Below are 26,353 nucleotides of genomic sequence, written 5' to 3' on the forward strand. Positions count from 1 at the left end.
GTCTAGTCATGTTTTTCAACTACTTATAGGCTACTAGTATCATCAGTTTTAGTAATCGCATGTATGTCGCATTGAAGGACACTGTAATCCTATTAGTCACACATTCAAAATATAAAAACACTTGAGCTTCAGTTAATTATTTTTAATAGATAATACAATCGAAAATAGGAAAACAAGAGTTAGGACAAAAAAAATCCAACGTATTTTTGACCAATACCTTTTATAAATGTTTTCAAACCCAGCGTCCGTCATTTTCCTGCTTTCGGATCAAACATTCAGAGTACCGATGTGGCTTCACAGTTTTTGACCTGTTATTCAAGTTACTGACTGTATTGTTTTTATACTGTAGTCAACACTTCTGCCCGACATGGCCGTTTCCAATGAGTCCAATGGTTCTCAAACTGTAGTGCACACACCACAGGAAATGTACCTTTAGTCATCGTTTTATCCTGTTACAAAGCGTTTAAGGTGGGTAATTTATACTTGTAAATGAGTAAATTTGGATCAACCACTGAATTTAATCAATTATTTTCCCGAGTGTGGATTGATTGCGATCGGCTTCTGTTCGCCCACTAAAAAAAAGCTCTTCCAAAAGCTGTGCGCACGCAAAAAGAGCCAGAAAAAGAGACCAGTTTCCTTCTTTTGCGGTTTGAAAGTCTGATAATGCCACTTTAAGTCCCATTTTAGTCCACAACAGCGGCTTTCCATTTGCTGAGATTAGTTTGAGAATCATTGGAGTCGAGCTTTGATACATGGCTTTTAGCATGACAATTGTGTGCGTGTAGTGACTGACTGAACCATTAAACCATTCACTCACATTACTGAAAACACCCACAGCGTACAATAGCAATTACAAACATTTGAACATAAGCTTTTCCATTAAAATATTTTACATTAGTCCTTATTTTTTTCTTTCTTTTTTTTAAATTACATTAAAAATTTCTGTTGACATAAAAAATAAAAATATCAAATAAAATATGTAACACCCCGATGCAAAATTGTCAAAGGGAAAAACAAAGAAAATACCAAACTTGGCTTTAAAATACAGTTAATGCATATTTTGTATTATTTTAATTTACTGCATAAATACAAGGTAATTGCATTTGGCTTTTTTCATGTAGTGTTAGCGAATATCGACTTTATATTTGGTTAAAAGTACCGTTACGTTTACTTCAGTTTAGATCATTCAGGTTTTAGAAATGGGGTCGTAGCATTTACCGTTTTTCATATTCATTTAAATTACCTGAGAATAATAAACAAAACATGCTTCTAGTATAAATTAGTACGAAAAATAATACATCCATCAAAACTGCAACAACACACTGCAACGTGATTACATTATTGGTAAATATATTGATCTAAACCGAACCATCGTCTCCAGTGACTGAAGTGCTTTTACTTCAAACAATATCCAACGCATTAGTTTCAACATTGTCTAATTCTTTGGTAGGACTTAATTGTACTTTATTTGATGTACTTAGTTTAAAAGAAAAGAAAAAAATCCAACCGTGCATTTACCAAAACCTGAATTGTTTCTTCATTGGTCAATACAATAATTAAGGTTTCTGGGTTAAGGCATAGAAAGTTTGTCTTTCTTTAGGTCACTTAGGAGAAAAATAAGAAAGATCCATTTGAAGGTCTGAAGTAAATTGAACCAAAGTGCATGATTTTCAATGTAAACACTTTTTTGGGGGTCGTTTTGTGTTCGTTTTTCGATAAGTTTACATCTAACATTGGGGCTTTAGCATAGTCGGTTAAAGTTAAGTAGTAACACAGCTTATTGAACTTTAGCATAAAGGCATCTAAAGTATGACAAAGTTGTTGACAGATGTTGGACGGGCAGTGTTGCAATGTAGTGTTAAAGAAAAATACTTATTTCACCAGAGAATGACTTATCTCCATTTAGGCAGTGGGTAGTATTTCAGTTTTCTTTGTCGTTTTAATAGTAAACATGGACTGAAAACTGTTTTTTTAAATACATTTTTCATGAAAAGCCCTGGGTTTTTGTAGAGGTGACTTTCAAAGGGATGTCCAGTAAAGCTAGTCGTGTTTGAAGTGCATCTTGCATTACTGTTACGCACCAAATAAGACAGTCTGCCACCGTGCCGTTCGTTTCCATGGAGACGTCGTCGCTTTGCCTGTAGGTTCCGCACTATGGCACAAAACATGTCCATCTTGCATGTATTCAACTATGTGGTTTTGTTGTGTAAAAAAACAACACTCTCCACAGATCTGTGTATAGATGAGCTTAATGCCGTACTGTGGAACATTCCATGCAAAGCAGACATCTGGAAAAGTGACACAGTGCACCTTTAAGTCGGCCAATATTAAATGCACTATGAACTGTATTTGTTATAGAACCATAATCAAACGTTTTGAATTATCCACCTTTTAAGAATAATACTATTTATATGCATTTTTTTGTAAATTGTGAAAAACTAACATTATTTTTTAAGAGTTCAATTCAAAAACGTTGCACTGTTTTTAATTTATAGGCCATAGTCGCCACAAACATGTTTTTCTTACAGTTTCAATATTTATCCAATTCTAAGTAACATTAAATCTGTTTGAAAATGAACTGCTAAAATATTAAACGTTTTCCGCAATATTCTGGGATTTTTTACCCTTCTGCGTTTTGTACCGTTCAAACCCTTTGCGTTCCGGTTTTCGTAGCTACATAATACAAAATGTGGGTGGAAAAAAAACGATTACCGTCAAGAAATTAAAAGTGCTAAATGTTTCCACTTCCACGAGGCGAATGCCCCGCTGTCCTTCCAACGAAAAGGGAACAAGAAAAGAACATTGTGAGCTCAGTGTGCATAGCAGACGTACTGAAGGCAAGAACAAATCCACATTCAAACATGTTGGGACACTCAAGAATGCAAGAAATAACAAATCTCATACAATATATACCATTTTATACCATTTCTCTCACGTCTGATAAATAATTTGGTACATTCATTTTTTGAAATGCCTCGTTTAGACTAATTTTTATCACATCTCGTCTAATAACCTAATATTTAAAGATGTGCCATATGAGAAAAAGATGCAATATTTGATCATTATGTTTTGTATGGACGATATTATTGAGATGTTTTAACATTGACACAATATTATCAGTTAAGCTCAAATTAAATTGCACATTTATAGCTTAATAGACTAAATTGAGAGCGAAACTAAGGACGTAATAAGAAAATTCAATGATCAAATCTGTCTTAACATTTTACTTAAACAGAATTTGTGAAACTGCATTGTAGTGTTATTTAATTTCTTGCTGTATTGATTATTACATTATATTTATATTATTGCGATATAGTGTGCAGTCCTAATTTAGTTTTTATTACTTATTGCTCAACTTTTCCGTGTCTTTGAGAAATATTGACTATCAAAATAGGAAAATTAAGTAATTCACATTTTAACCATATCGTTTGGTCATTTTGGAACTAAAACGCTGTTCATAAAACCTGAAATGTATTGCATTCTGTATCGATTCATTCTCCATCAAGTGTCCCAACCTTTTTGAACTGGGCTCGCTGTTGGTGTCAGATCTTGGGCCTCCACCCGTTCATGAACTGCACGAGCTTCTTCACTTGCAGTTTGCTCAGTCGGAAGTCTTCGGACAGAATCTCCTCCGTGAGCTGCAGGAGCAAATTCCCGTCGATCTTTTCCGACACGAAGAGAGTCACGATGTCGCCCGGCAGCCCGATGAACTTCAAGGATTTGGACACTTCTTCGATAGAGAGGCCTGCCAGGCTCGACGGCGGCTGCCACTGTGACGCCGGGTCAAGCGCCGGACAGTCGGGGCTGGCGGGATCGCTACGACTGGCGTCCCGTTCGATACAAACGTCAGAATTATCATGGTCATTACTCTCCGCCTCTGTCGTTTTGGCAGCAGCGGAGTTGCCTGTCCTTGGTGGTAAACTGGGACAAGAAAGGCTCTGTTTCGCGTTGGACTCCTCGATCGGCTTGTCCCGGTGCATTTCAGAGTTGTAGCTGGAGGATTTGACGCCGAACTGGTTCAGGGACGCCGTTTGGAGCCCGGCGTTCGCGCTCGCCGTCGACTGGTCCCACCCGCCGAAGTCGACCAGGCTGGACGTGCAGGTTTTTTGGCTGCGCGGAGTCCGTTTGCGCGGGTAGCTGTAGTAGCTCCTGCAGCCGGACGGCAGGAACTCGTCCAGGCTCTGCGACTCGTCTCTGGTGAGGTGGTTGGGCCAGGATAAGCGCGAGGACATGCCTTCGGAGGAGAGGGGGGCTGGTAACGTGGTGGCTGGTGGTTCCAGGCTGTTGGACTTTGTTTTAGCCCAGTTGCAAGGGTAGCACGCCTGGCTTTGGTCCGCTGGCTCAGGGGCCTCCTGCTCGGGACTCCCGGGGCTTCTGCAAAGACAGACATGGACAGTATTATATATAGTATTATTAACCACCATCACATGCTTTGGGACTGTCCTGTTGCTTAGAAATATTGAAGTGAAAGCAACAAAAAAAGCTACAGACTATTTTTGGCATTCCATAGGATTTCAGAACTATGTACCGTATTTTCCGGACTATAAGTCGCACGAGCAAAAAAATGCATAATAGAGAAGAAAAAAACATGTATAAGTTGCACTGGAATAGGAAATAAGGTTGCAAGTGTGAAAATAACAAATAATATCATATAGGTCGCTCCATAGTATAGTATAGTATAGCAATAGTAATAGCATAGTAATAGCATAGTAATAGCATAGTAATAGCATAGTAATAGCATAGTAATAGCAATAGCAATAGCAATAGCAATAGCAATAGCAAAGCATAGCATAGCATAGCATAGCATAGCATAGCATAGCATAGCATAGTAATAGTATAGTAATAGTATAGTAATAGTATAGTATAGTAATAGTAATAGTATAGTAATAGTATAGTAATAGTATAGTATAAGTAATAGTATAAGTAATAGTATAAGTAATAGTATAGTAATAGTATAGTAATAGTATAGTAATAGTATAGTATAGTATAGTATAGTATAGTATAGTAATAGTATAGTATAGTAATAGTATAGTATAGTAATAGTATAGTAATAGTATAGTAATAGTATAGTAATAGTATAGTAATAGTATAGTAATAGTATAGTAATAGTATAGTATAGTATAGTATAGTAATAGTATAGTAATAGTATAGTAATAGTATAGTAATAGTATAGTATAGTATAGTAAGTCGCACCCGGCCAAAACTATGAAAATAGGTGCGATTTATAGTCCGGAAAATACGGTAGGCGGGCCTTAAAACTCCTGCCATGGACACAGTGAATGGATACTTTGGGGCACACGCCTGGCCCGGGAAAGAAGGCCATAACAAAGAAATGGATGACTCAATCTGCACCGACGAGCTGGGACTGGACCGATGTGACCGATGTACAGAAGGTTACATTTGGAATAAACTATAAATTGGAACAATTTTACCGACTTTGGGACAGTTGGGGCATTTGTTTTGGAGTCTGAGTGCCTTAGTTTTATTTAAATGTCATGTAATTTTTTTTCTTCTCTTTTCTCTGGTCATGTTCTTTGCTTTGTTTTTGTGTTAAATGTTTTTAGTATTAGCAACTAGGGACGCAACGATTACCAAAATATTGTGAGATTGTATCATGAGGAAAACTACATAAACGATGACCCTGAAGAAACATGAAATAACTGTCATTAAGCACGTTTAGAGCTCATTCCTGTGTAATATGACGGTAACTAACAGAAATGAGCCCCATTTAAAGCTGAAGCCGTTCCTGAACCCTCTTTTTTCGTGATTGTTCTTCAAAACTGTATTGTGACATCCCCAAGTTAAAAGAAGTTAATATCAGATTTCCCCATCCTTACCATAGTCTTCTCTTGGCTTACTGACGGCTATAACCTCAGCACTTATTTACCATTAACTATACATTTATCAATTATTCCCTATTTATTGACGTCTGCTTTCCACTGCATTGTAAGCTCGGCCTCAATACTTTTCTAAGCACGAGGGTATGAATACTTCTCGCACATGCTGTGTAGGCCAGAGGAGTAGTAGGAGAGCGTGGGACTCGGAGAACGCGTTTCTTGCTGACGAGGTTTGGATAAAACGGGCACCGACGGCATCAGCTTTGAGCTCCGCGGAGGGATGGGAGGAGCGTTCAGAAGTCGACATTCTTCTTTGACCTGTAGCGGACAAACAAATTGATTTGTTATCATGTTTTACTGAAAATTCTCCTCAGTCAAAAGCTACTAATAAAGTTTTACATTGATTGTGCAGATGTCTGGTCTGTTATATATTTTTTTCTCTTCTGCAACATCTACTAGGACCAGTTACTTTTGAGTTTCTGTATCTGGCACTGGCAGTAAATAAACACATTTGAACTGACAAACATGGAAAAACAAACTTATACAAGGACTAAATATCACAAAAGATGCAACATGATTGAAATTATTTTAGATAGAAGTATTAATTGATCTTGCCCTTTTTACCGTTGCACTTTTATTGGTGTTTTGCATTTCAAGCCGTACACCAGACGCCATATGATTGTTTTAGTTGAATGTCGTCTGTTAAAATGTGTGTAGAAAAAAAACATTAACTAACCCTAACCCTTCAAAGTCGGTGGGAGATACTTTAAATAAAAAATGGCCGTGGCTGGAGAGCCGCGGGGCGGTCAAATAGCCGCGCAGTTTCAGGGACCGCGGCTTTTCCCTTATAGCCTCATGGCTAACCCTAACCCTAACCCTAACCTTAACCCTAACCCTAACCCTAACCCTAACCCTAACCCTAACCCTAACCCTAACCCTAACCTTAACCTTAACCTTAACCCTAACCCTAACCCTAACCCTAACCTTAACCTTAACCCGGCGCGGTCTAAAACGGCGCTAAAACGCGGTCAAATAGCGGCGCGCGGCCGGCACAAAAATAACATGGCAGTTTCGGCCGCGCGGCGCGGCTCTGCAGACACTCCCTAAAAAAATACATATAATATTGCGATTGTTGTTTGGGAGATGTGTAAAAGTAGAACATGGAGTAATTAAAACTAAAACAATACTATAAATCAGGGGTCCCCAACCACCGGGCCGGGGACCGGTACCGGTCCGCAACGCATTTGCTACCGGTTTGCTATAATCTATCAGTGACAGCATCTTCTCAGACATAACTTTGGCCTGTCCCTCATGACACGCTAATAAGCTCATCTGTGGATATATCATGAAAAGCCTTATAGGAAATCGCTACTGAAATCCATTAAATATAATGGCAACAAGTATATCTCTGCTCTTGTGCTGCGTGAGAACATAACTGATACGTGCATTATACATGATACGTCATCGCGGATGTGTCGCGTCAAACACGCTACCCAAAAGTAGAACCACAAGCCAGCGAAAATGAGTGAAAAACAAAAGTCTTTGGAGAGCATTTTTGCAAAGGGGAAAAGGCCAGTGAGGAGCAGACGAGGAGCCAGCGGGGATTTTGGAGGACACGTCTCCAGGGCCAGAATTCTGCAACTGCTACACGATCACCTGTTTTTACTTTTACAAGAGTTTGAGCTCTACTTCTTGTGCCGTGACGGCATCAAGACAAAATTATGGAGTGAACCGGAGATTAAACACACTGCGGGTGTCATTGTCTCCCATCACTCTAGATGGGACCATCTCATTGCACAGAAACAAGCGCAGGGTTCAGCGTCTGGTGAGTTGTAATTTTTATGCACTTATTTTTGCCATATTTATCTGATGAGTTTCCACCGGTCAGAAGAACAGTGAGGATAGAGCTGGGTTTCGATTCAAATTTCAAGAATCGATTCGATTCAGATTTTTACGTTTCAAAATCTTTTTTTTCCGATTTCTCAGATCCCATCCGATTTCGATTTGATTTCCGATTCGATCCGATTTCGATTCGATCCGGGGGTTAATGTTATTAAAAATTAAAAATGTATTTGAACCGTTTCCTTCACTTCATGACTGTGTAGAGAAGCAACATATTAAAACTAGTATTAAATCAATATTAAACAGCAAATCTTACAAGTATTGGTAGTGACTGATGAAAAGGTTAAGGGTCAATCTACCTTCAAGAAAGATAATCCAGGAGTCCTGAATTATCTTTCTTGAAGGTAGATTGAAGTTCACTGAGGGAAATGTAGAAAATAATTTTAATTTTAAAAAAAATTTTAAAAATCGATCTTTGGACGTACAAATCGATAATCGGTCATTAATATGCGAATCGATTAAAAATCGGAAAATCGATTATTTCAACCCAGCTCTAAGTGAGGACACGTGTAACTACGTTATGTTACTCCAATTCAGATCTTTTGGTATGGAAGACGCCCACTTTCGCGCAAGTTAACCTGACCGCGACATAAACTGGCACACCGGTCCGTGAAACTAAAACCTACATTACTTCGGTCCGTGGTGCAAAAAAGGTTGGGGACCCCTGCTATAAATGGCCTTAAAACGAGACAAACATCGAGTGTAATCTCCCAAACAATGGTCTAAAAAGACATATATTTCTGCCATTTTGAGGTAAAATTTTATAGTCCATTCACATTTTGTGCTAAACTTGAACCTCAAAGACAGATTGATGATTGATTGATTGATTGATTGATAAAGTATTGTCTGAACATCGTTAGTCTTCATTTAACCATTGAGATTTGGTTTTACTGACGTTGCAGTAATAATGTAATAAACAAAGTAACACTTACAGCTTCAGATTTGGGTGGCACTGGCGGTGGCGCGAGAGAAACGTCCAAACTCGGTATCGCACCGAGCGGGGAGGGGCCAGGGTACGACAGGGCAGCTGACGTACTGCAGCTGCTGTTGACGCCCCTTATTCCGTCTGACGTTTTGCCCGTTTGACTTCCCAATCGATCCAACCACAGCTCTTCATACGGGATGTCCGACTTGTTGACGGCGGGCAGCTGGTTTGCGTGCTCACAAAGGTCGGAGAAAAAGTGCTCGCTTTCCCCCGATTCGGACGGGACGCTGTCGGACGGCAGCAGAGTCCAGTCCCCGCACAGAGTCATGCAACCCTGCAGATTAACCTCGCTGTTCCCATGCAAGTTGCTGCCGTAGACGCAGACGGAGAGGCGATGGAAGGACTGCGTTAGTTCGTCCCGGGCGTACGTGAGCGAACTCGGGACGTGCGTGTGATTTGGACACCCGTTCGAATTGCTGCCGCCGCTCCCGCCGCCGCTCCCGTTCGCCGTTTTTCTCTTGGGACTTTTGCCTTCGTCGGCCCAGTCCACGCGGACGTCCCGGACCGCTCGCGAATAGTCGTCGATATCGAACTGCTCCTGGCAAAATGAAAACCACCGGTGTACCATAGTGTCCAGCCATAACTCGCCTAGTAGGAGTTCCTCCGGGACAATAAACTTGGGCATCGAGGGTTGGAAATGGAAGTGAACCGGGAAAACTTTGTTGCTTCGTAGCACGCAGCAGACAACGACCGTTTTGGTCTGAATGTTGACTAGCTTGTACCGGTGACCTTCGCGGATTAGATGGAGGTCGTGGTGATTTCGGGGAGGGCTACTCGTGACGGTAACGTTGACCGGAAGACGCGTTTTCTCGACTATATTTCTAATGGTGTGCTCGCCGTCCTGCATCTGGAGCTCCAAAGGGCTGCACGTGCTGAAGTGGCCCTTGCACTGGAAAGGCAGGCTGATGCTCTCGTTGGTCCGGTGGTTCATGCAGATCAAACACGGCATCTTTCCTCTGCAGATCTTGCTGATGGAGTTGAGCTTTCCGATCTTCTTGAATATGGTGTTGAACCGCGATTTCTCTTTGGAGGACTTGGCGTACAGGATCTCGGCCTGGCCCATCAGCGTCAGCTCGTCGCCCGTGCTCAGGGTTATGTTGTAGACTTCAGTGTCTTCGTTGCATTCACCCGAGGCCATCTGCAAACAAAATAAACAAAATAAAGTGCATTGTAATTGAAATTGTATCGACTGCAATTATTCAAAATATCTACAAAATTTCACCTTTCCCCATTTAAAAAGCACTGACGTTGACATTTTTACAAACTTATATAGAAATGCCTGTTTTATGGATGGGACGAGACGCATTTTTCACAAAACAAGACACGAGAGTCTAGTTTTGTGTGAAATGTGCACAAAAGACACACAAGACCAGAATTTGACAACTCATAATAAAATGTGCAGATCAGTTTGACTTCACATTTAATCATTTTGTTGTCATTGTAGCCCCATGTTTTGAATATATTGCTTCTCAAGAGGTGTAACTTAGCTCTTTTAACTCCTTTTTGGGTCAAATGTAAATACTACAGGGGGGTTATTTTGTGCACAATGTTACAATTATTGTGAGGAAAAAAACTTCACAAATTAACAATTATTCACAAATACTGAGACTGTTACTAAACAGTAGTAAAATCTTAAATATTCTTTATTTCCATTGTCTGACATGTTACTATTCTATTCAAACTACCATACAAGTTTGGGACTGGCTTTACGAAATGGAACTTTCTGAAAGACATAATAAAGTTAAATATGACAAAAACATCCAGATGAAAAAAGTTATTCACATTTAGGTCTATTTTTTGGACTATAATTTGATCGAGAAAGACTTAATTTTGCTTCTGAAATTGATTATTATTTTTTGGTTCTTACGACTCTATTGTGACCTGAATAATCATAATCTTCACATCCAGAGTGCACAATATTGTGGATCTTCTTGTCCCGTCCTTAATTTCCGTCTGTACACAAAGTGTTAATGCTTCTAGACCCAAAGGGAATCCTGATTTAAAAATAAACATTTCAAAGCTTATCCCAATTGTCGGTGTAATCCCTCATTCGTCCAGGCGTGTTCCATAGTAGAAAAAGCTTCAGTTGTAGTCATCTGGACTCAGTTTGAAAAAATAGACGTTTCGACTCTCATCCAAGAGTCATTGTCAATAACAGAATTTAGGTCGAAAACTCTGATATTAATACTGTTCTGTGGTAAGACCCACCCATTGGGAGGAGCCTTCCTGAAGTAGAAAGAGTTGTTTGTTTCAACAGAAACTCCCCCTTGTATCTACCGAGCTAGCCTATTCAGAATCTTAATGGGCTATTAGAAACCTCTTTGTCTTTGTGAGACCCTGGCTCAACCACCCTGAGTACCTGATTAGCATCTGAATGTCCAATACCTTTCCAGGGGTTCAGAATCCCATTATAAATAACAGGAAGATGAAACCTAAGCCCTCCATTTCTGTTTAAAGAAGGTCTTTCTTTTTTAACAAAAATAGCTTCCTTGACTCCTCTTTCAAACCATCTTTTCTCCCTGCTTAAAACCTTCACCTCACCGTCTTCAAACGAGTGATTAGAGGCTTCAAGATGGAGATGCACGGCGCTCTGTGGACCTGAACTAGTATTTCTTCTGTGCTGATAGAGCCTCTTGTGTAGAGGCTGTTTCGTCTCACCTATGTAACGTTCTTTACAACTTTCTTCACTGCATTGGATCGAATAAACTACATTGCTCTGTTTTTGAGTCGGCAACTTGTCCTTTGGGTGAACCAGTTTTTGTCTTAAAGTGTTTCCTGGTTTAAAATAAACAGGGACTTCGTGTTGTCTAAAAATTCTCTGCAGTTTTTCCGACAGGCCAGACACATAAGGGATAGAGACACCCTTCCTTCTCTGTTCAGTTTCCCTTTTGTCCTGCTTCTTGGTTCTCTTCACTCTGTTGAGGGCCCAAGCGGGGTAACCACAGGCTGAGAGGGCATTTCGGACATGTTTTTCCTCTTTCTTCTTGCCCTCTGAGCTGGTGGGCACACCTTGAGCTCTGTGTTGTAAGGTTCTGATCACACCCAGCTTGTGCTGTAGTGGGTGGTTGGAACCAAAGAGCAGATACTGGTCCGTGTGTGTAGGTTTCCTATATACTTCTATTTGGAGTTTCCCGTCCTCTCCTCTGATCGTGGAACAATCAAGAAAGGCCAAGCGATTCTCCTTAGCGTCTTCTCTTGTAAACCTGATATGTGGGTCCACAGCATTGATGTGATCAGAGAAGGTTTCCAGCTCTTGTTTCTTGATTGTTACAAAAGTATCATCGACATAGCGGAGCCACAGTTTTGGAGCTATGCCTGAGAATGAGGACAGTGCCTTCTTCTCAGAGTGCTCCATGTACAGGTTGGCCACTATGGGAGAGACGGGCGAGCCCATGGCACAGCCATGAATCTGTCTGTAAAATTGTCCCCGGAATTGAAAGTAAGTGGTGTTCAGACAGATGTCCAACAGTTTACATATGTGTTCAGGTGTCAGTTTGGTCCTTTCCTGTAGGGTGGTGTCTTCCTGCAGTCTGATCCTCACTGCTGCTACTGCATCAGTGGTCGGGATGCAGGTGAACAGGGACACAACATCATATGAAACCATGAGGTCATCTGGGTCCAGTTGGAGATGTTTCACTTTATCCACAAAGTTGTGCGTGTTTTCCACATGATGTTCCGAATTCCCCACAAGCGGAGCCAATATAGTTGTTAAATGCTTGGCCACATTGTAGGTGATGGAATCTGTGCTGCACACTATGGGTCTGAGTGGAACCTCCTTTTTGTGTATTTTTGGAAGGCCATAAATGCAAGGCATGGCTTCACCAGGATACAGTCTGTAGTACAGAGGCCGGTCTATCGCTTCCTCTTTTTCCAGCCTTTGTAAACAGTCTATCACTTTCTTCTTGTAGCCACTGGTCGGATCTCTTTTCAAGCGCTAGTATGTGGTCGTGTCCTCGAGGAGGGTGTGGACTTTGGCTTCGTAATCAGCTGCGTTGAGAATCACAGTGCAACGTCCCTTGTCTGCTGGGAGGATGTTGATGCTATGATCTTTTTCCAGTGCTGAAAGTGCTTTCCTCTCTTCAGCTGTGATATTTGAAGGCGGTGGTTTGGCACTCTTCAGGGTCGCTGTGACACGTAACCTCAGGTCTGTAGCCTCCGATTCAGTCATTTTGTTGTTCCTAATTGCAGTTTCAGTGGCTGTGATGTAGTCCTCTGTAGGGATGTGTTTAGAGGTGACAGAAAAGTTGAGCCCTTTAGAGAGCACCTCCTTTTCTGCCTGTGTCAGAACACGATCTGATAGGTTCTTAATCCAATTGTTTTTGCTGGTCGCTAATTTGTCTGTCTCAGTTGCGAGCAAAGAACGCCAAATCAAGAAGTTCAACATTCTTTTGAACAAAAAGAATGCAGGTGAGGTCGAGCTAGACATTAGGACTGAGACAGACAAATTAGCGACCAGCAAAAACAATTGGACAACCCTGCTTCCGAAGAGTGCACACGCTTTTTCGCTCGCTCCGCTTGCTATCGCTGCTTTCCTTATTTATTTTGCTTTTTAATCAGTTTTTGTCTTCCAAACATTTTTGCTTTAGACTTTTTCAAGTAAACCAAGGATTTTAAGAACATTTTTCCAGTTTTAACGACATATCTGACGCCAGCGACATGTCCGGGAGAAGAAGTGAGAAAGACTGTGAACGCTGTCGGAAATATCAACAAGAAATTAATGAGCTGAAAACACGGATATTTGTTTTGGAATCTGAAAAAGTTCTTCACGATACCATTCCTGTGTCAACCGACGGTAAGAAGAGCACACTTTTTACAAGAAAAACTGCTACTTTCAACCTAAACCGCAGTGACTCTGTGTCGTTTCCAAAACTGTCTAAAAACCAGAAAGACCAGGCTGTTTCTTGGAACAAACTTGGAGCAAAGCCTAAACGATACAAAGATAAGGTGAAGTCACCTAAAATACAGCTCACCAACAGATTTTTACCACTTTCAGAGATGGAATTAAATGAAAAAAGGAAAGATGACGTGGCTAAAATACAGCGAGAAGGATCTGTGCCACAAGCCAAGGTCATTGTTTTAGTTGGGGACGGCGCGATAAGTCACGTGACGCATGAAAAGATAAACACACATTCTTTTCCAAGCGCCACTGTTTCTGAGATAACGTCACTCCTTCCAAATATTATGGCTAAGCATGGAGGAGCTAAACAGCTGATTGTGCACGTGGGTGCAGTGGACATGCGGCGGGAACAGACTGAAGTTTTGAAAAAAGACTTCTTGAAGTTATTCGACGTGCTTGATAAAATGGAAATCAAAACATTCATAAGTGGACCTCTTCCAAACATCGACAGGAGGATAAACAAGTTTAGCCGGCTTCTTCAGCTGAACACATGGCTGTCCAAAGAGTGTCCCCCGAGAGGACTACACTACATTGAGAACTTCTATCTATTCTGGAAACGAGAGGACCTGTTTAAGAGAAATGGCCCCCACCTATGCAGAGGTGGAGTGAGGGTGCTGACAGAGAACCTGCTCCACGCTCTGAGGCATTGGACTGGGCCTGGACAGGGTCCTGAGCAGATAGTTAGAGAAGAGAGGAATGAGAGAAGAATTCCTGCTCCATCAGCCAGAGACCGAGCCAATGTTTCAACATCAAAAGCACCACAACCTCAGCCTCCACCAAAGGATTCATCAGCAGCTGCTCCACCACCACCAGCAAAGGATTCAGCTCCAGCTGCTCCACATTCACCTCCACCGCCTCCAGCAAAGGAACAATCTTCAAAGGCCTTGGACCCATCTGTGACAAGCCCAACAACATCCCTGTCATCGCCCCTGCCTTCACACCAGCCCTGGGTTCCCCCTGCAACATCTACTCCCACTAAAGATTCTTCATTCTCCTTCTCATCTCCACTCTCACCCATGGGCCTTCCCAGCCATTTTGAAAGTCTGATCAAATCAGGCATTAAGATGGCTCCACTCACGCCCAATATAGCAAGGGCTATGTCAATACTTATCAACTCTTCCCTGCACAAGCCGACTACACCAACAAAAGCCCCACCACCCATCCCCCCTCGTCTCTCACCTGGTATCTCCCATAGCTAGGATGCACTGGGTCTCAGCGTTGCCGGGACTTATTGTCATATTAAAAATCAAACCAACCCGGGGCCCTATGTAAAAAGAGCCCCCCCTAGTGCTATTTCTGTAGTCACATCATCACAGAGATGGAAAAACAAAATGCGAGTCAGGCCCAATCTGAGAAATGTGATTCATATTCCCTGTGAAAAGATAAAGCCCAGTCTCACTGAAACTAGTCTGAAACTTGCTGTGCTAAATGTCAGATCCTTATGTAACAAATCTCTCTTAATTAATAATTTTATTTCTTCTTATAATCTTGATTTTATGTTTTTAACTGAAACATGGCTTGACAAAAACACAGGAAATGTAGTTCTGATAGAATCTGCTCCACCCAACTTTAAGTTTGAATCTGAAACACGAGAAAACAAAAAAGGGGGTGGAGTCTGTGCTGTCTTTAGAGATGAAATAATTACCCGCAGGTTGTCTTTTGGGGTGTTTTCATCATTTGAGTATGTATCCTTTAAAATGGAGCTAAAACGGTCTCCATCCATTCTCTTCATTGTTTTATACAAGCCTCCCCAGCACTGCCAAAGTTTTATTGATGATTTTACTGAGATGCTTTCAGTCATATGCACAGACTTTGATGGTTTGGTCATTACAGGTGATTTCAATGTGCATGTTGATAATATTTGTGACAGAAACGCTAAAGAGCTTGATGCTGTCCTTGAAACCTTCAGTCTTACTCAGCATGTGAGAGGCCCCACCCACAGCAAAGGACACACTCTAGATCTCATAATTACAAAGGGGGTAAATATTTCAAATGTTAATGTGATCGATGTTGCTCTGTCTGATCATTTCTGTGTCTTCTTTGACCTGTCTGTTTCTCCCAAACCTCCGGTTGGTCCTGCAGTTGTTCAGAGGAGACACATAGGTGATGGCACAGGTGCACTGTTTATGGAAATGATAAACTTTGAAAATGTCTCATGTTCTAATGTAAATGATTTGTTGAACTCTGTTACATCTAGTGTTTTGAATGTTCTGGACACCATCGCCCCTATAAAGGCTAAAATGGTTAAAAATAAGCAGAAGGCGCCGTGGAGAAATGATGATTCGGTCAGGGCACAGAAAAGGGAGTGCCGCAGGGCCGAACGGAAATGGCGCAAGTCAAAGCTCCAGGTTCAAAAAGAGATTTACAAAGAAAAGCTGAATATGTACAACCTAATCTTATGTAGAACTAGGGAAAGATATTTTTCTGAAATAATTGGAAGCTGCAGTAACAACTCGCGTGTCCTGTTTGCCACAGTAAACAGATTAACAAACCCTCCAGCTCAGCTGCCGTTAGAACTCATTTCCACATCCAAGTGTAATGAGTTTGCATTATTCTTTAATGACAAAGTTCAGGGCATTAAAAATGCTATAAATCCCACAATGCAAAAAATTACCCTAAAACCACCAAGACACTTAGAGCTGACTCACTTTGCACCAGTAACTGACAAAACTGTCCATGAGATCATCACCAGTCTGAGTTCATCTACATGCTGCCTTGATGTGTTACCCACCAAATTTCTAAAGTCTGTGCTGAACAGTTTGTTAGCACCACTCACTCACATAGTTAACATGTCGCTTCAATCTGGAACATTCCCAATGTCTTTGAAAACTGCGGTCATAAAGCCTCTCCTAAAGAAGAGCAGTCTTGATGCCGCAGTACTGAGTCATTACCGGCCCATCTCTAATCTGCCATTTTGGGGCAAAGTCCTTGAAAAGGTTGTTTACCAACAGCTCACAGATTTCCTCTTAATAAACAACTCATTTGATGTTTTTCAGTCAGGTTTTAGACCTCATCACAGCACTGAGACTGCTCTTGTCAAGGTGACAAATGACATCCGCCTGAACACTGACACGGGCAAAGCCTCAGTCTTAATTCTGTTAGATCTGAGTGCTGCTTTTGACACTGTCGATCATGGGATCCTCTTACAGAGACTAGAGGACTGGGTGGGCATCACTGGCACTGCCCTAAACTGGTTAAGGTCCTATCTGGAAGACAGGAAGTACTTTGTTGAAATTGGTAGCTGTGTCTCAGACCACATGACCCTGACCTGTGGAGTGCCCCAAGGGTCAGTCCTGGGTCCCCTTCTGTTCAACCTCTACATGCTGCCGTTGGGTCAGTTGATACGCAGTGAAAATGTGTCCTATCACAATTATGCAGACGACACTCAGATCTATGTTTCACTATCGGCAGGTGACTATGGACCAGTAGATTCACTCTGTCACTGCATCCAACAGATCAGTTTGTGGATGCAAAACAACTTTCTCCAGCTGAACTCAGACAAGACTGAAATAATCGTTTTTGGCCCACAGAAACAAAGAGAAAGTGTTAGCGGTCACCTCCAGAGTCTCGCTCTAAAACCTACAAACCAAATTAGAAATCTGGGGGTAATAATGGACTCAGACTTGAACTTTAATAGCCACGTCAAATCAATAACATCAGCAGCTTTTTACATCTAAAAAACATTGCCAAAATCAAAAATATAGTGTCAAAACCAGATTTAGAGAGACTTATCCACGCGTTTGTCTCCAGTAGATTAGACTACTGTAACGGCCTGCTCACTGGTCTCTCCAAACGAGCTGTAAAACAGCTGCAGTACATCCAGAACGCTGCTGCTCGGGTCCTGACTAGAACCAGGAAGTATGATCACATTAGTCCTGTTCTCAGGTCTCTGCACTGGCTCCCTGTGGCTCAGAGAATAGACTTTAAAGCAGCTCTGCTTGTGTACAAGTCTCTCCATGGCCTAGCACCAAAGTACATCTTGGATATGTTAGTGCCATATGAACCATCTCGGACTCTGAGGACCTCAGGGACCGGCCTCCTGCTGGTGCCCAGAGTCAGGACAAAACATGGGGAATCTGCGTTTCAGTTTTATGCAGCTAAAATCTGGAACAGTCTTCCTGAAGATGTGAGACAGGCTTCTACTCTGACAATGTTCAAATCTAAGCTAAAAACAGTTTTGTTTAGCTGCGCATATGACTGAAAGGATTTTTTCTTTGCACTCTTCTCTTTTGTTTGTGATTTTATTAGTTTAGAAAATCAGTGGGATTGATAATTTTTAATTTAGTTAATTTTATTGTATTTCTGTAATTTCTTTGTGATTTGAATGCATTTTTCCTGCTGTGAAGCACTTTGAATTGCCTTGTGTATGAAATGTGCTCTACAAATAAACTTGCCTTGCCTTGTGCAGCACAGATTCCATCACTTACAATGTGGCCAAGCATTTAACAACTATATTGGCTCCGCTTGTGGGGAATTCGGTACATCATGTGGAAAACACGCACAACTTTGTGGATAAAGTGAAACATCTCCAACTGGACCCAGATGACCTCATGGTTTCATATGATGTTGTGTCCCTGTTCACCTGCATCCCGACCACTGATGCAGTAGCAGCAGTGAGGATCAGACTGCAGGAAGACACCACCCTACAGGAAAGGACCAAACTGACACCTGAACACATATGTAAACTGTTGGACATCTGTCTGAACACCACTTACTTTCAATTCCGGGGACAATTTTACAGACAGATTAGATAAGATAAGATAAGATAAGATATTCCTTTATTGTCCCACATGGGGAAATTTCATTGGTGCAACGCAGGTAGATACAGAGGTAGATACAGAAGAACAGATCACTTATAGGAAGTCTGAAAAACACTTTCAGTAGAAGATCTCCTATAAATAAATAAAAAACTCCCATAGACAAATAAATAAATAAATACATAAATACCATTGCATGTAATCACGACAGTAATTGCACATGAATATGTGTCACGACAGCACATAGATTGCACATGAATTTTACATGAATTGCACATGAATTCCAACAGCAATTGCATATATGACAGAATTGCACATCAGTATTAGGTTAGGTCAGTATTGCGAGTGTTCAGTACTAACAGTTTTTGTTATAAAGTCTGACAGCAGCAGGAAGGAAAGACCTACGGAACCTTTCCTTCGCACATCGAGGGTGGATCAGTCTCTCACTGAAGCTGCTCTCCAGAGCGGACAGAGTGTCCTGCAGGGGGTGACACTCATGGTCCAGCATAGATGTGAATCTAGCCAGGACCCTCCTGTCCCCCACCTCCTGCACCGAGTCCAGAGCACAGCCCAGGACGGAGCTGGACTTCTTGATGACTCTGTCCAGCTTCCTCCTCTCCCTCTCTGTGATGCTGCTGCTCCAGCAGGCCACACCGTACAGGAGGGCCGATGCCACCACAGAGTCGTAGAAGGTCTTCAGGAGTGGCCCTGTCACTCCAAAAGACCTGAGTCTCCTCAGGAGGTAGAGCCGACTCTGGCTCTTTCTGTACAGTGCGTCTGTGTTATGAGTCCAGTCCAGTTTGTGGTTCAGATGAACACCCAGGTACTTGTATGAGTCCACTCTCTCAATGTCCCGTCCCTGGATGTTCACTGGTGAGGGGGCAGTGGGGTGGCGTCTGCGGAAATCCACCACCATCTCCTTGGTCTTCCCCGCGTTGATGAGGAGGTGGTTCCGCTGACACCAGTCCACAAAGTCCTGCGCCAGTCCTCTGTACTCCGCGTCATCGTCGTCCGTGATGAGTCCGATGATGGCAGAGTCGTCAGAGAACTTCTGCAGGACACAGCTGTCCGTGTCATGTCTGAAGTCTGCAGTGTAAAGGGTGAAGAGAAAGGGCGCGAGGACAGTGCCCTGGGGCGCCCCCACACTGCAGGTCCGAGTGTCAGACACACAGTTCCGGGCTCTCACAAACTGGGGTCGGTCTGTGAGGTAGTCCAGGATCCACTCTGCCAGGTCATACTCCACACCAGCCGTCTCCAGCTTGTCCCTCAGGAGCAGCGGCTGGATGGTGTTGAAGGCACTGGAGAGATCGAAGAACAGGATCCTCACAGAGCTGCCAGGCTTTTCCAGGTGAGAGAGGGAGCGGTGCAGCAGGGAGATGACGGCGTCCTCCACTCCGATGCCAGACCGATATGCAAACTGCAGCGGGTCCATGGCTGAGCTCACGGTGGAGCGGAGGTGGTCCAGGACCAGCCGCTCCAGTGTCTTCATCAGGTGGGACGTGAGAGCCACTGGCCTGAAGCTGTTGAGGTCTTTGGGGCGCGGTGTCTTAGGCACAGGTACCAGACAGGAGGTCTTCCAGACCTGTGGTACCACCCTCAGCTTCAGGCTCATGTTGAAGACATGCTCCATAACTCCACACAGTTCATCTGCGCAGGACTTAAGGAGCCTGGGGCTGATGCCATCAGGTCCTGCTGCCTTCCTCACTTTAATCCTCTTCAGCTCACTCCTCACCTGTGCTGCTGTGACAGTCAGTGGTTGGCAGGGGGACCGTGTGCTGGGGGGATGGGTGAGTCCAGGCGAAGTGGGGAGCTGATGGTCCGGGGCAGATAAGCGAAGAGGAACAGATGCAGGGCATTGTCCAGCTGTGGAAGAGGGAGCATGCAGCTGTGCAGGGGGAGGGGCGGGTGACCGATCAAACCTCAAGAAGTGAGCATTTAAATCATTCACCCACTGTAGATCCCCCTCTGTCTGGGCAGGGGGGATTTTGAAGCCCGAGATGGTTTTCAGGCTCCTCCACACTCCCTGAATGTTCTTTTGCTGCAGCTGCTCCTCCATCCTCCTCTTGTAGCCGGCCTCAGCCTGCCTGATCTTCCTCCTCAGCTCCTTCTGCACAGTCTTCAGCTCCTCCTTGTTCCCTGACCTGAAGGCTCTCTTCTTCTCCTTCAGCAGAGCCTTCAGTTCACGGTTAATCCATGGCTTGTTGTTTGGAAAACACCGCACCGTCCGGGAGGGAACAATGTTCTCAAAACAGAAGTTGATGTAGTCCGTGATGCACTCTGTGATGGTGTTGATGTCCTCCCCATGTGGGTCATAAAGCTCAGTCCAGACAGTGGTGCTGAAGCAGTCCCTCAGAGCCTCCTCGCTCTCAGCAGACCACATCCTCACCTCACGGGACACCACAGGCTGCCTGCGCACGATGGGTTCATACACAGGCCTCAGATGTACAAGGTTGTGGTCCGAGCTGCCCAGGGGAGGGAGGGGGGAAGAGGAATAAGCCTCCTTGGTGTTGGCAAAAAACAAGTCCAATGTTCTATTCTCTCTGGTGGGGCAGGTAACATACTGGGTGTATGTTGGTAGGACAGAAGAGGGAGAAGTGTGGTTAAAGTCACCAGAGATGAGGAAGAGAGCCTGTGGATGCTGTGTTTGCAGCCTACAAGTGCAGGAGAGCAGTGCTTCACAAGCATTTTCAGCATTGGCAGACGGGGTCACATAGACTGCGATCAAAATCACATGTGAGAACTCCCGGGGCAGATAATATGGCCTCATGCCAATAGCCATAAGTTCAATATCCTTGTTACATAGCTGCTCCTTCACTGTGCAGGGTTCGGGTTTGGACCAGCCCGTGTTCACATACACCGCCAGACCTCCACCTCTTTTCTTCCCGCATTCTCTCGTTCTGTTCGCCCGCAGCAGATGAAAATTGTCCAAACCTACAATAGAGTCTGGCATTTCTGCTGTTAACCAGGTCTCTGTGAAAATCAAGATGCTGCTGTCCCTATAAATCCTCTGGGACCGCATGAGGCTCGCTATTTCCGTCATTTTATTTTGAAGGGACCTCACGTTACCCATGACTACGGCGGGAACCGACTTCCTGTTTTCTCCTCTCTTCTCTCGGAGTTTACGTCCAGCCCGTCTGCCTCGTTGCGTTTTCCTTAGGATGTCCGCCGGGATAACGTGACGATCTCCGGGTAAGACGACTGTTCTCCGCAGTTTCATGAGCTCCTCCTTCGTGTAAACGCGGTACGGCGCCGGCCGGGGGGCGGGGCCGGAGCCGGGGGGCGGGGCCGGATCCGGGGGGCGGGGCCGGAGCCGGGGGACTCAGAGCCAAGACACATCGCAACGACACGACGAAAACACTCAATCCAGCCGAATAAAGTCAAAACAAGTTAATTTAAAGCGATTCCAGTGCGTGTCCCGATCGTTCGTGAAGTTCCTCTTTCATATAAACGTGAATATAAACGTGTACCGACGACACGCCGTACTTTAGCGCGGCCGGAGGGCGCGGGGGGGGGGGGGCTGGTGGGCTCGCTCGGAGCACAAGACGTGAACTAGCTCACGTCACAACAACACAACGGACGCAACGAAAAACGCTCAAATCCAGCCGAAAAAAGTCAAAAACAGTTGAATTAAAAAACTATTCCAGCGCGTGTCCCTATCGTACAGTAAAATAGAAAAAATATACTAACTATATTTACAAAATATAGGAGATAAAGCACAATAAGTGTGAGAAAGAAGAGAGAGCGTTTACACCGGGCTGCCAGCTGTACCAGCGCCTTATGACGTATGTGCCATGGGCTCGCCCGTCTCTCCCATAGTGGCCAACCTGTACATGGAGCACTTTGAGAAGAAGGCACTGTCCTCATTCTCAGGCATAGCTCCAAAACTGTGGCTCCGCTATGTCGATGATACTTTTGTAACAATCAAGAAACAAGAGCTGGAAACCTTCTCTGATCACATCAATGCTGTGGACCCACATATTAGGTTTACAAGAGAAGACGCTAAGGAGAATCGCTTGGCCTTTCTTGATTGTTCCACGATCAGAGGAGAGGACGGGAAACTCCAAATAGAAGTATATAGGAAACCTACACACACGGACCAGTATCTGCTCTTTGGTTCCAACCACCCACTACAGCACAAGCTGGGGGTGATCAGAACCTTACAACACAGAGCTCAAGGTGTGCCCACCAGCTCAGAGGGCAAGAAGAAAGAGGAAAAACATGTCCGAAATGCCCTCTCAGCCTGTGGTTACCCCGCTTGGGCTCTCAACAGAGTGAAGAGAACCAAGAAGCAGGACAAAAGGGAAACTGAACAGAGAAGGAAGGGTGTTTCTATCCCTTATGTGTCTGGCCTGTCGGAAAAACTGCAGAGAATTTTTAGACAACACGAAGTCCCTGTTTATTTTAAACCAGGAAACACTTTAAGACAAAAACTGGTTCACCCAAAGGACAAGTTGCCGACTCAAAAACAGAGCAACGTAGTTTATTCGATCCAATGCAGTGAAGAAAGTTGTAAAGAACGTTACATAGGTGAGACGAAACAGCCTCTACACAAGAGGCTTTATCAGCACAGAAGAAATACTAGTTCAGGACCTCAGAGCGCCGTGCATCTCCATCTTGAAGCCTCTAATCACTCGTTTGAAGACGGTGAGGTGAAGGTTTTAAGCAGGGAGAAAAGATGGTTTGAAAGAGGAGTCAAGGAAGCTATTTTTGTTAAAAAAGAAAGACCTTCTTTAAACAGAAATGGAGGGCTTAGGTTTCATCTTCCTGTTATTTATAATGGGATTCTGAACCCCTGGAAAGGTAATGGACATTCAGATGCTAATCAGGTACTCAGGGTGGTTGAGCCAGGGTCTCACAAAGACAAAGAGGTTTCTAATAGCCCATTAAGATTCTGAATAGGCTAGCTCGGTAGATACAAGGGGGAGTTTCTGTTGAAACAAACAACTCTTTCTACTTCAGGAAGGCTCCTCCCAATGGGCGGGTCTTACCACAGAACAGTATTAATATCGGAGTTCTCGACCTAAATTCTTTTATTGACAATGACTCTTGGATGAGAGTCGAAACGTCTATTTTTTCAAACTGAGTCCAGATGACTACAACTGAAGCTTTTCCTTATCCCAATTGCTTGTCACAGATATGCCTTTCCAAAATGGCTCAACCCTCGTGTATAAACTCCTAATGCGTCCACTTGAGGCTTAGCTGTAAAATAAACTGACCTTGACATTGAATGTGATTTCTTCCATGACGTAAACTCTTTCGGGAAAGGCTTTGGCCACTTCCTCCACACTGTTGAAGTACTGCACAGGCTCCTTCACATCCCTGTCCTGCTCCAGAAGCTTAAATTGACCTGACACGGGAAAGTCATCAATAGTTAAACACACAAATGTATTCACTTTTAGCCTAAAACAAGGGTACGTAAATGTTTATAGGAATTTTTTTGAGTTCAGTTATTTATTTTCCACTGATCAATGGATACTTGCTCTATGTAATCTAATTATGCCGCAGTCACTCACCTTCATAGTGAACTGGGATCTCGATCTTCGGCCCTATGACGTAGTATCCCTCCTCGAGACTGTGGGCAGTGATGGTCGTCCACTGACGGCAAGAGTGGAGCAAGAGGTAGTCATTTTCTCTGAGCCCTTCGACCAGTTGACCTGCACAGACAAGGCCACACAGTCTGTATAATGTATCTATCTATATAATCACTGTGCTAATCAAGTGCTTCAATATTGTTTTCCCCTATAATAATAATATCTGTTACATTACATTTACATTTTTAGAAATAATTATTTGAGGAAAAATGCAGCAAATTATTGATTGAATCCTAAAATTGAATTCGCAAAACCCAAATGCTGAAATTATTTAAGCAATACGGCCTTTGCAAACAAAATATAATGATAAAAAACGTTATTTGCCCAACAATGGAGACATTTCAGTGGTCTTATGTGGGAAACTTGCCAACCTTAATTTCCCAAATACAATGAACAGACTTTTAATCAAAGATTCAAAATAATCTAAATGGCTGTTCATAAAAAAAATATAAATTGCAAATTTATTTTTTCCAAACAATTCTCTCTTGTTTGAGTTTTCCAAACTAATTCTGCAGAACCCATGTCCCAAACAATGCCCATGTTGTTTTAGCCTGATGGGATGCACCAGCCGGACCCAAGCACTGGATTACTCAGCACTCAGTCCACTTCACTTATTATTGACAGTGTCTAATGGTTTAATCCATACTGCTTTTAAAAGCAACATCAGCATTTAAATGAAGATACGCCAGACCAAGAGTTCATGGAGCAAAAGAAATGTATACTTTTTAGAGGTGAATTTAATTCTCTGCTAGAACGTCTGTTGCTCTGGTCGGGTTAACATTAGACATGTTATTTTGGCTAAACATTATTGCAACGAGCCAATAGCCAGCTCTGATCCATGTTTGATTAACTTCTACACCCCCATTTGTATGTCACAATGCTGTATTTTGTGACTTTTTACAAATCTAGAAATAGCACATCAAATATCTAAAAGTATCAACTTCTAAGTTCAACAACAATTACAATATAGTCTTTAGGACAAATCACCTGTTAACATTTACTTGTGTCCAATTGGTTGTCCTTGATATATTCAATTTAAAAAGCCTATCTGAAAAAATATGTTTTATAACTCTAAACTCTAATAAATTATAATCAGAACGGGACTTTTACTCACCATTATATTTTGGGAAATAGACAAACAATAATATTTAAACTACCAAAATAAAATAAACAAAATATATTAATAAGTCATAAAATAAACATCAGAAAAATATAATTATCAATGCAGTATTACAATTTGTACTTGAACTTGTGAATTGCATTTTTATTCTCATACATCAGTGCGTAAAATCCAGTGAATGACACAACTGTGACTTTTGCTCACTAAACATGGCATAGTTGCACTTAGCTGCTACTTAGCAACTTGGGGCTAACAGCTAGCTACATGCCCACTTGAAACGCGTCCAAAAGTTACTTACCACTGTCTAATTTGGCGATCTGAGGTAATCTGTAAGTGCTGACGAGCTGATCCAAAGACAGAGACGTCGTACTCCATGTAACATCTTTTAAATTATTGTACAACATTGATCCAAGGTCCATTTTGCTCGCTGCTTCTTGCTTTAGCCAACAAGCTCAATTCTGTAAACACGACCTCGAGAGGCTACTCAAACTCGCCCGATTTAGGATCACATCAAGTACGGGCCGAGATTTGACTCGTTTCAACTTAATTGTCACATATTTCCCCAGTTTTTGAGCCGATTATGAGTTGAGGTTGTTGTTTTAGAATGTTGCAGAGCCATGTTTGTTTCGGGCAAAGCTGCATCGAGTGAGTCACGGGGAGGCCGGAAGTGCGTTCGTTACTACAATATAAAAGCATGTGTTTGTGCCGTCTTCAATCTTTAAAATCCATGGAATAATAATAGTAAAATGTCAATCTTTAAAATTAAATCTGAATAATTTAAAGGGCAGATGATTCAATACAATGGTAAATATGCACTATGTACTTGTCTCCATTAAAATGTTGCTGTGTAGAATGTTCAACAGTATGACATTAAAGTTGTTGTCTTGAAACTAGACTAGATCAGGACTAGACCAGAACTAAAACAGGACCCAAACCTAGTCCACATCAGGACTTAAATGGGCTGAATTTAGGACCAAATAATGACAAGTGTCTGCGGAGACATGAAGTTACTGGTCAGATCATGCAGAGGCGAGCCTGCTCAGAATAAGAATGCAGGTATTTTTTTAGCTATAAAATCACCTGTAATTGAATAAATACAAGAAAATAAAAGTTTAGATACTGATTAAAATTCCAGTCACTGCAATAAGATCTCCATGGAGACAAGCAGTTGAGAAAAATGGCACTTAAATGAATACAGCCCACTGGCCTTACCTCTTTAAAAACGTTATTTATGCCATTTTAAAAACCTGGAAAGTCAAATTGC

General features: G+C 42.7%; 1 protein-coding gene across 1 annotated transcript; it reads right to left on the bottom strand.

Moving 5' to 3' along the window:
• Positions 1 to 140: 140 nt before the first annotated feature.
• On the bottom strand, positions 141 to 25,750 carry garem (GRB2 associated, regulator of MAPK1). Its single transcript, XM_072450562.1, has 6 exons — positions 25,388 to 25,750; positions 23,892 to 24,032; positions 23,595 to 23,725; positions 8,672 to 9,862; positions 6,001 to 6,155; positions 141 to 4,374 (listed from the first exon to the last, which is right to left on the bottom strand). Exons 1-6 carry the CDS (start codon positions 25,506 to 25,508, stop codon positions 3,543 to 3,545), a joined length of 2,571 nt encoding a protein of 856 aa, XP_072306663.1. The 5' UTR covers positions 25,509 to 25,750; the 3' UTR covers positions 141 to 3,542.
• Positions 25,751 to 26,353: the final 603 nt, after the last annotated feature.

This window comes from Eucyclogobius newberryi, unplaced genomic scaffold (genome assembly GCF_026437365.1).
Source record: "Eucyclogobius newberryi isolate DKJ021-1_F unplaced genomic scaffold, fEucNew1.0.hap1 SCAF_18, whole genome shotgun sequence".
In the NCBI taxonomy this organism is placed as follows: domain Eukaryota; kingdom Metazoa; phylum Chordata; class Actinopteri; order Gobiiformes; family Gobiidae; genus Eucyclogobius; species Eucyclogobius newberryi.

Bases quoted from the DNA above. Each gene is read 5' to 3' on its own strand.
- garem (XM_072450562.1), bottom strand. From the start codon at position 25,508: ATGGACCTTGGATCAATGTTGTACAATAATTTAAAAGATGTTACATGG. The intron at 23,726-23,891 runs GTGAGTGACTGC...TTCCCGTGTCAG, and splicing joins GATCCCAGTTCACTATGAAG to GTCAATTTAAGCTTCTGGAG. The intron at 6,156-8,671 runs GTAAGTGTTACT...TGTCCGCTACAG, and splicing joins TGCCACCCAAATCTGAAGCT to GTCAAAGAAGAATGTCGACT.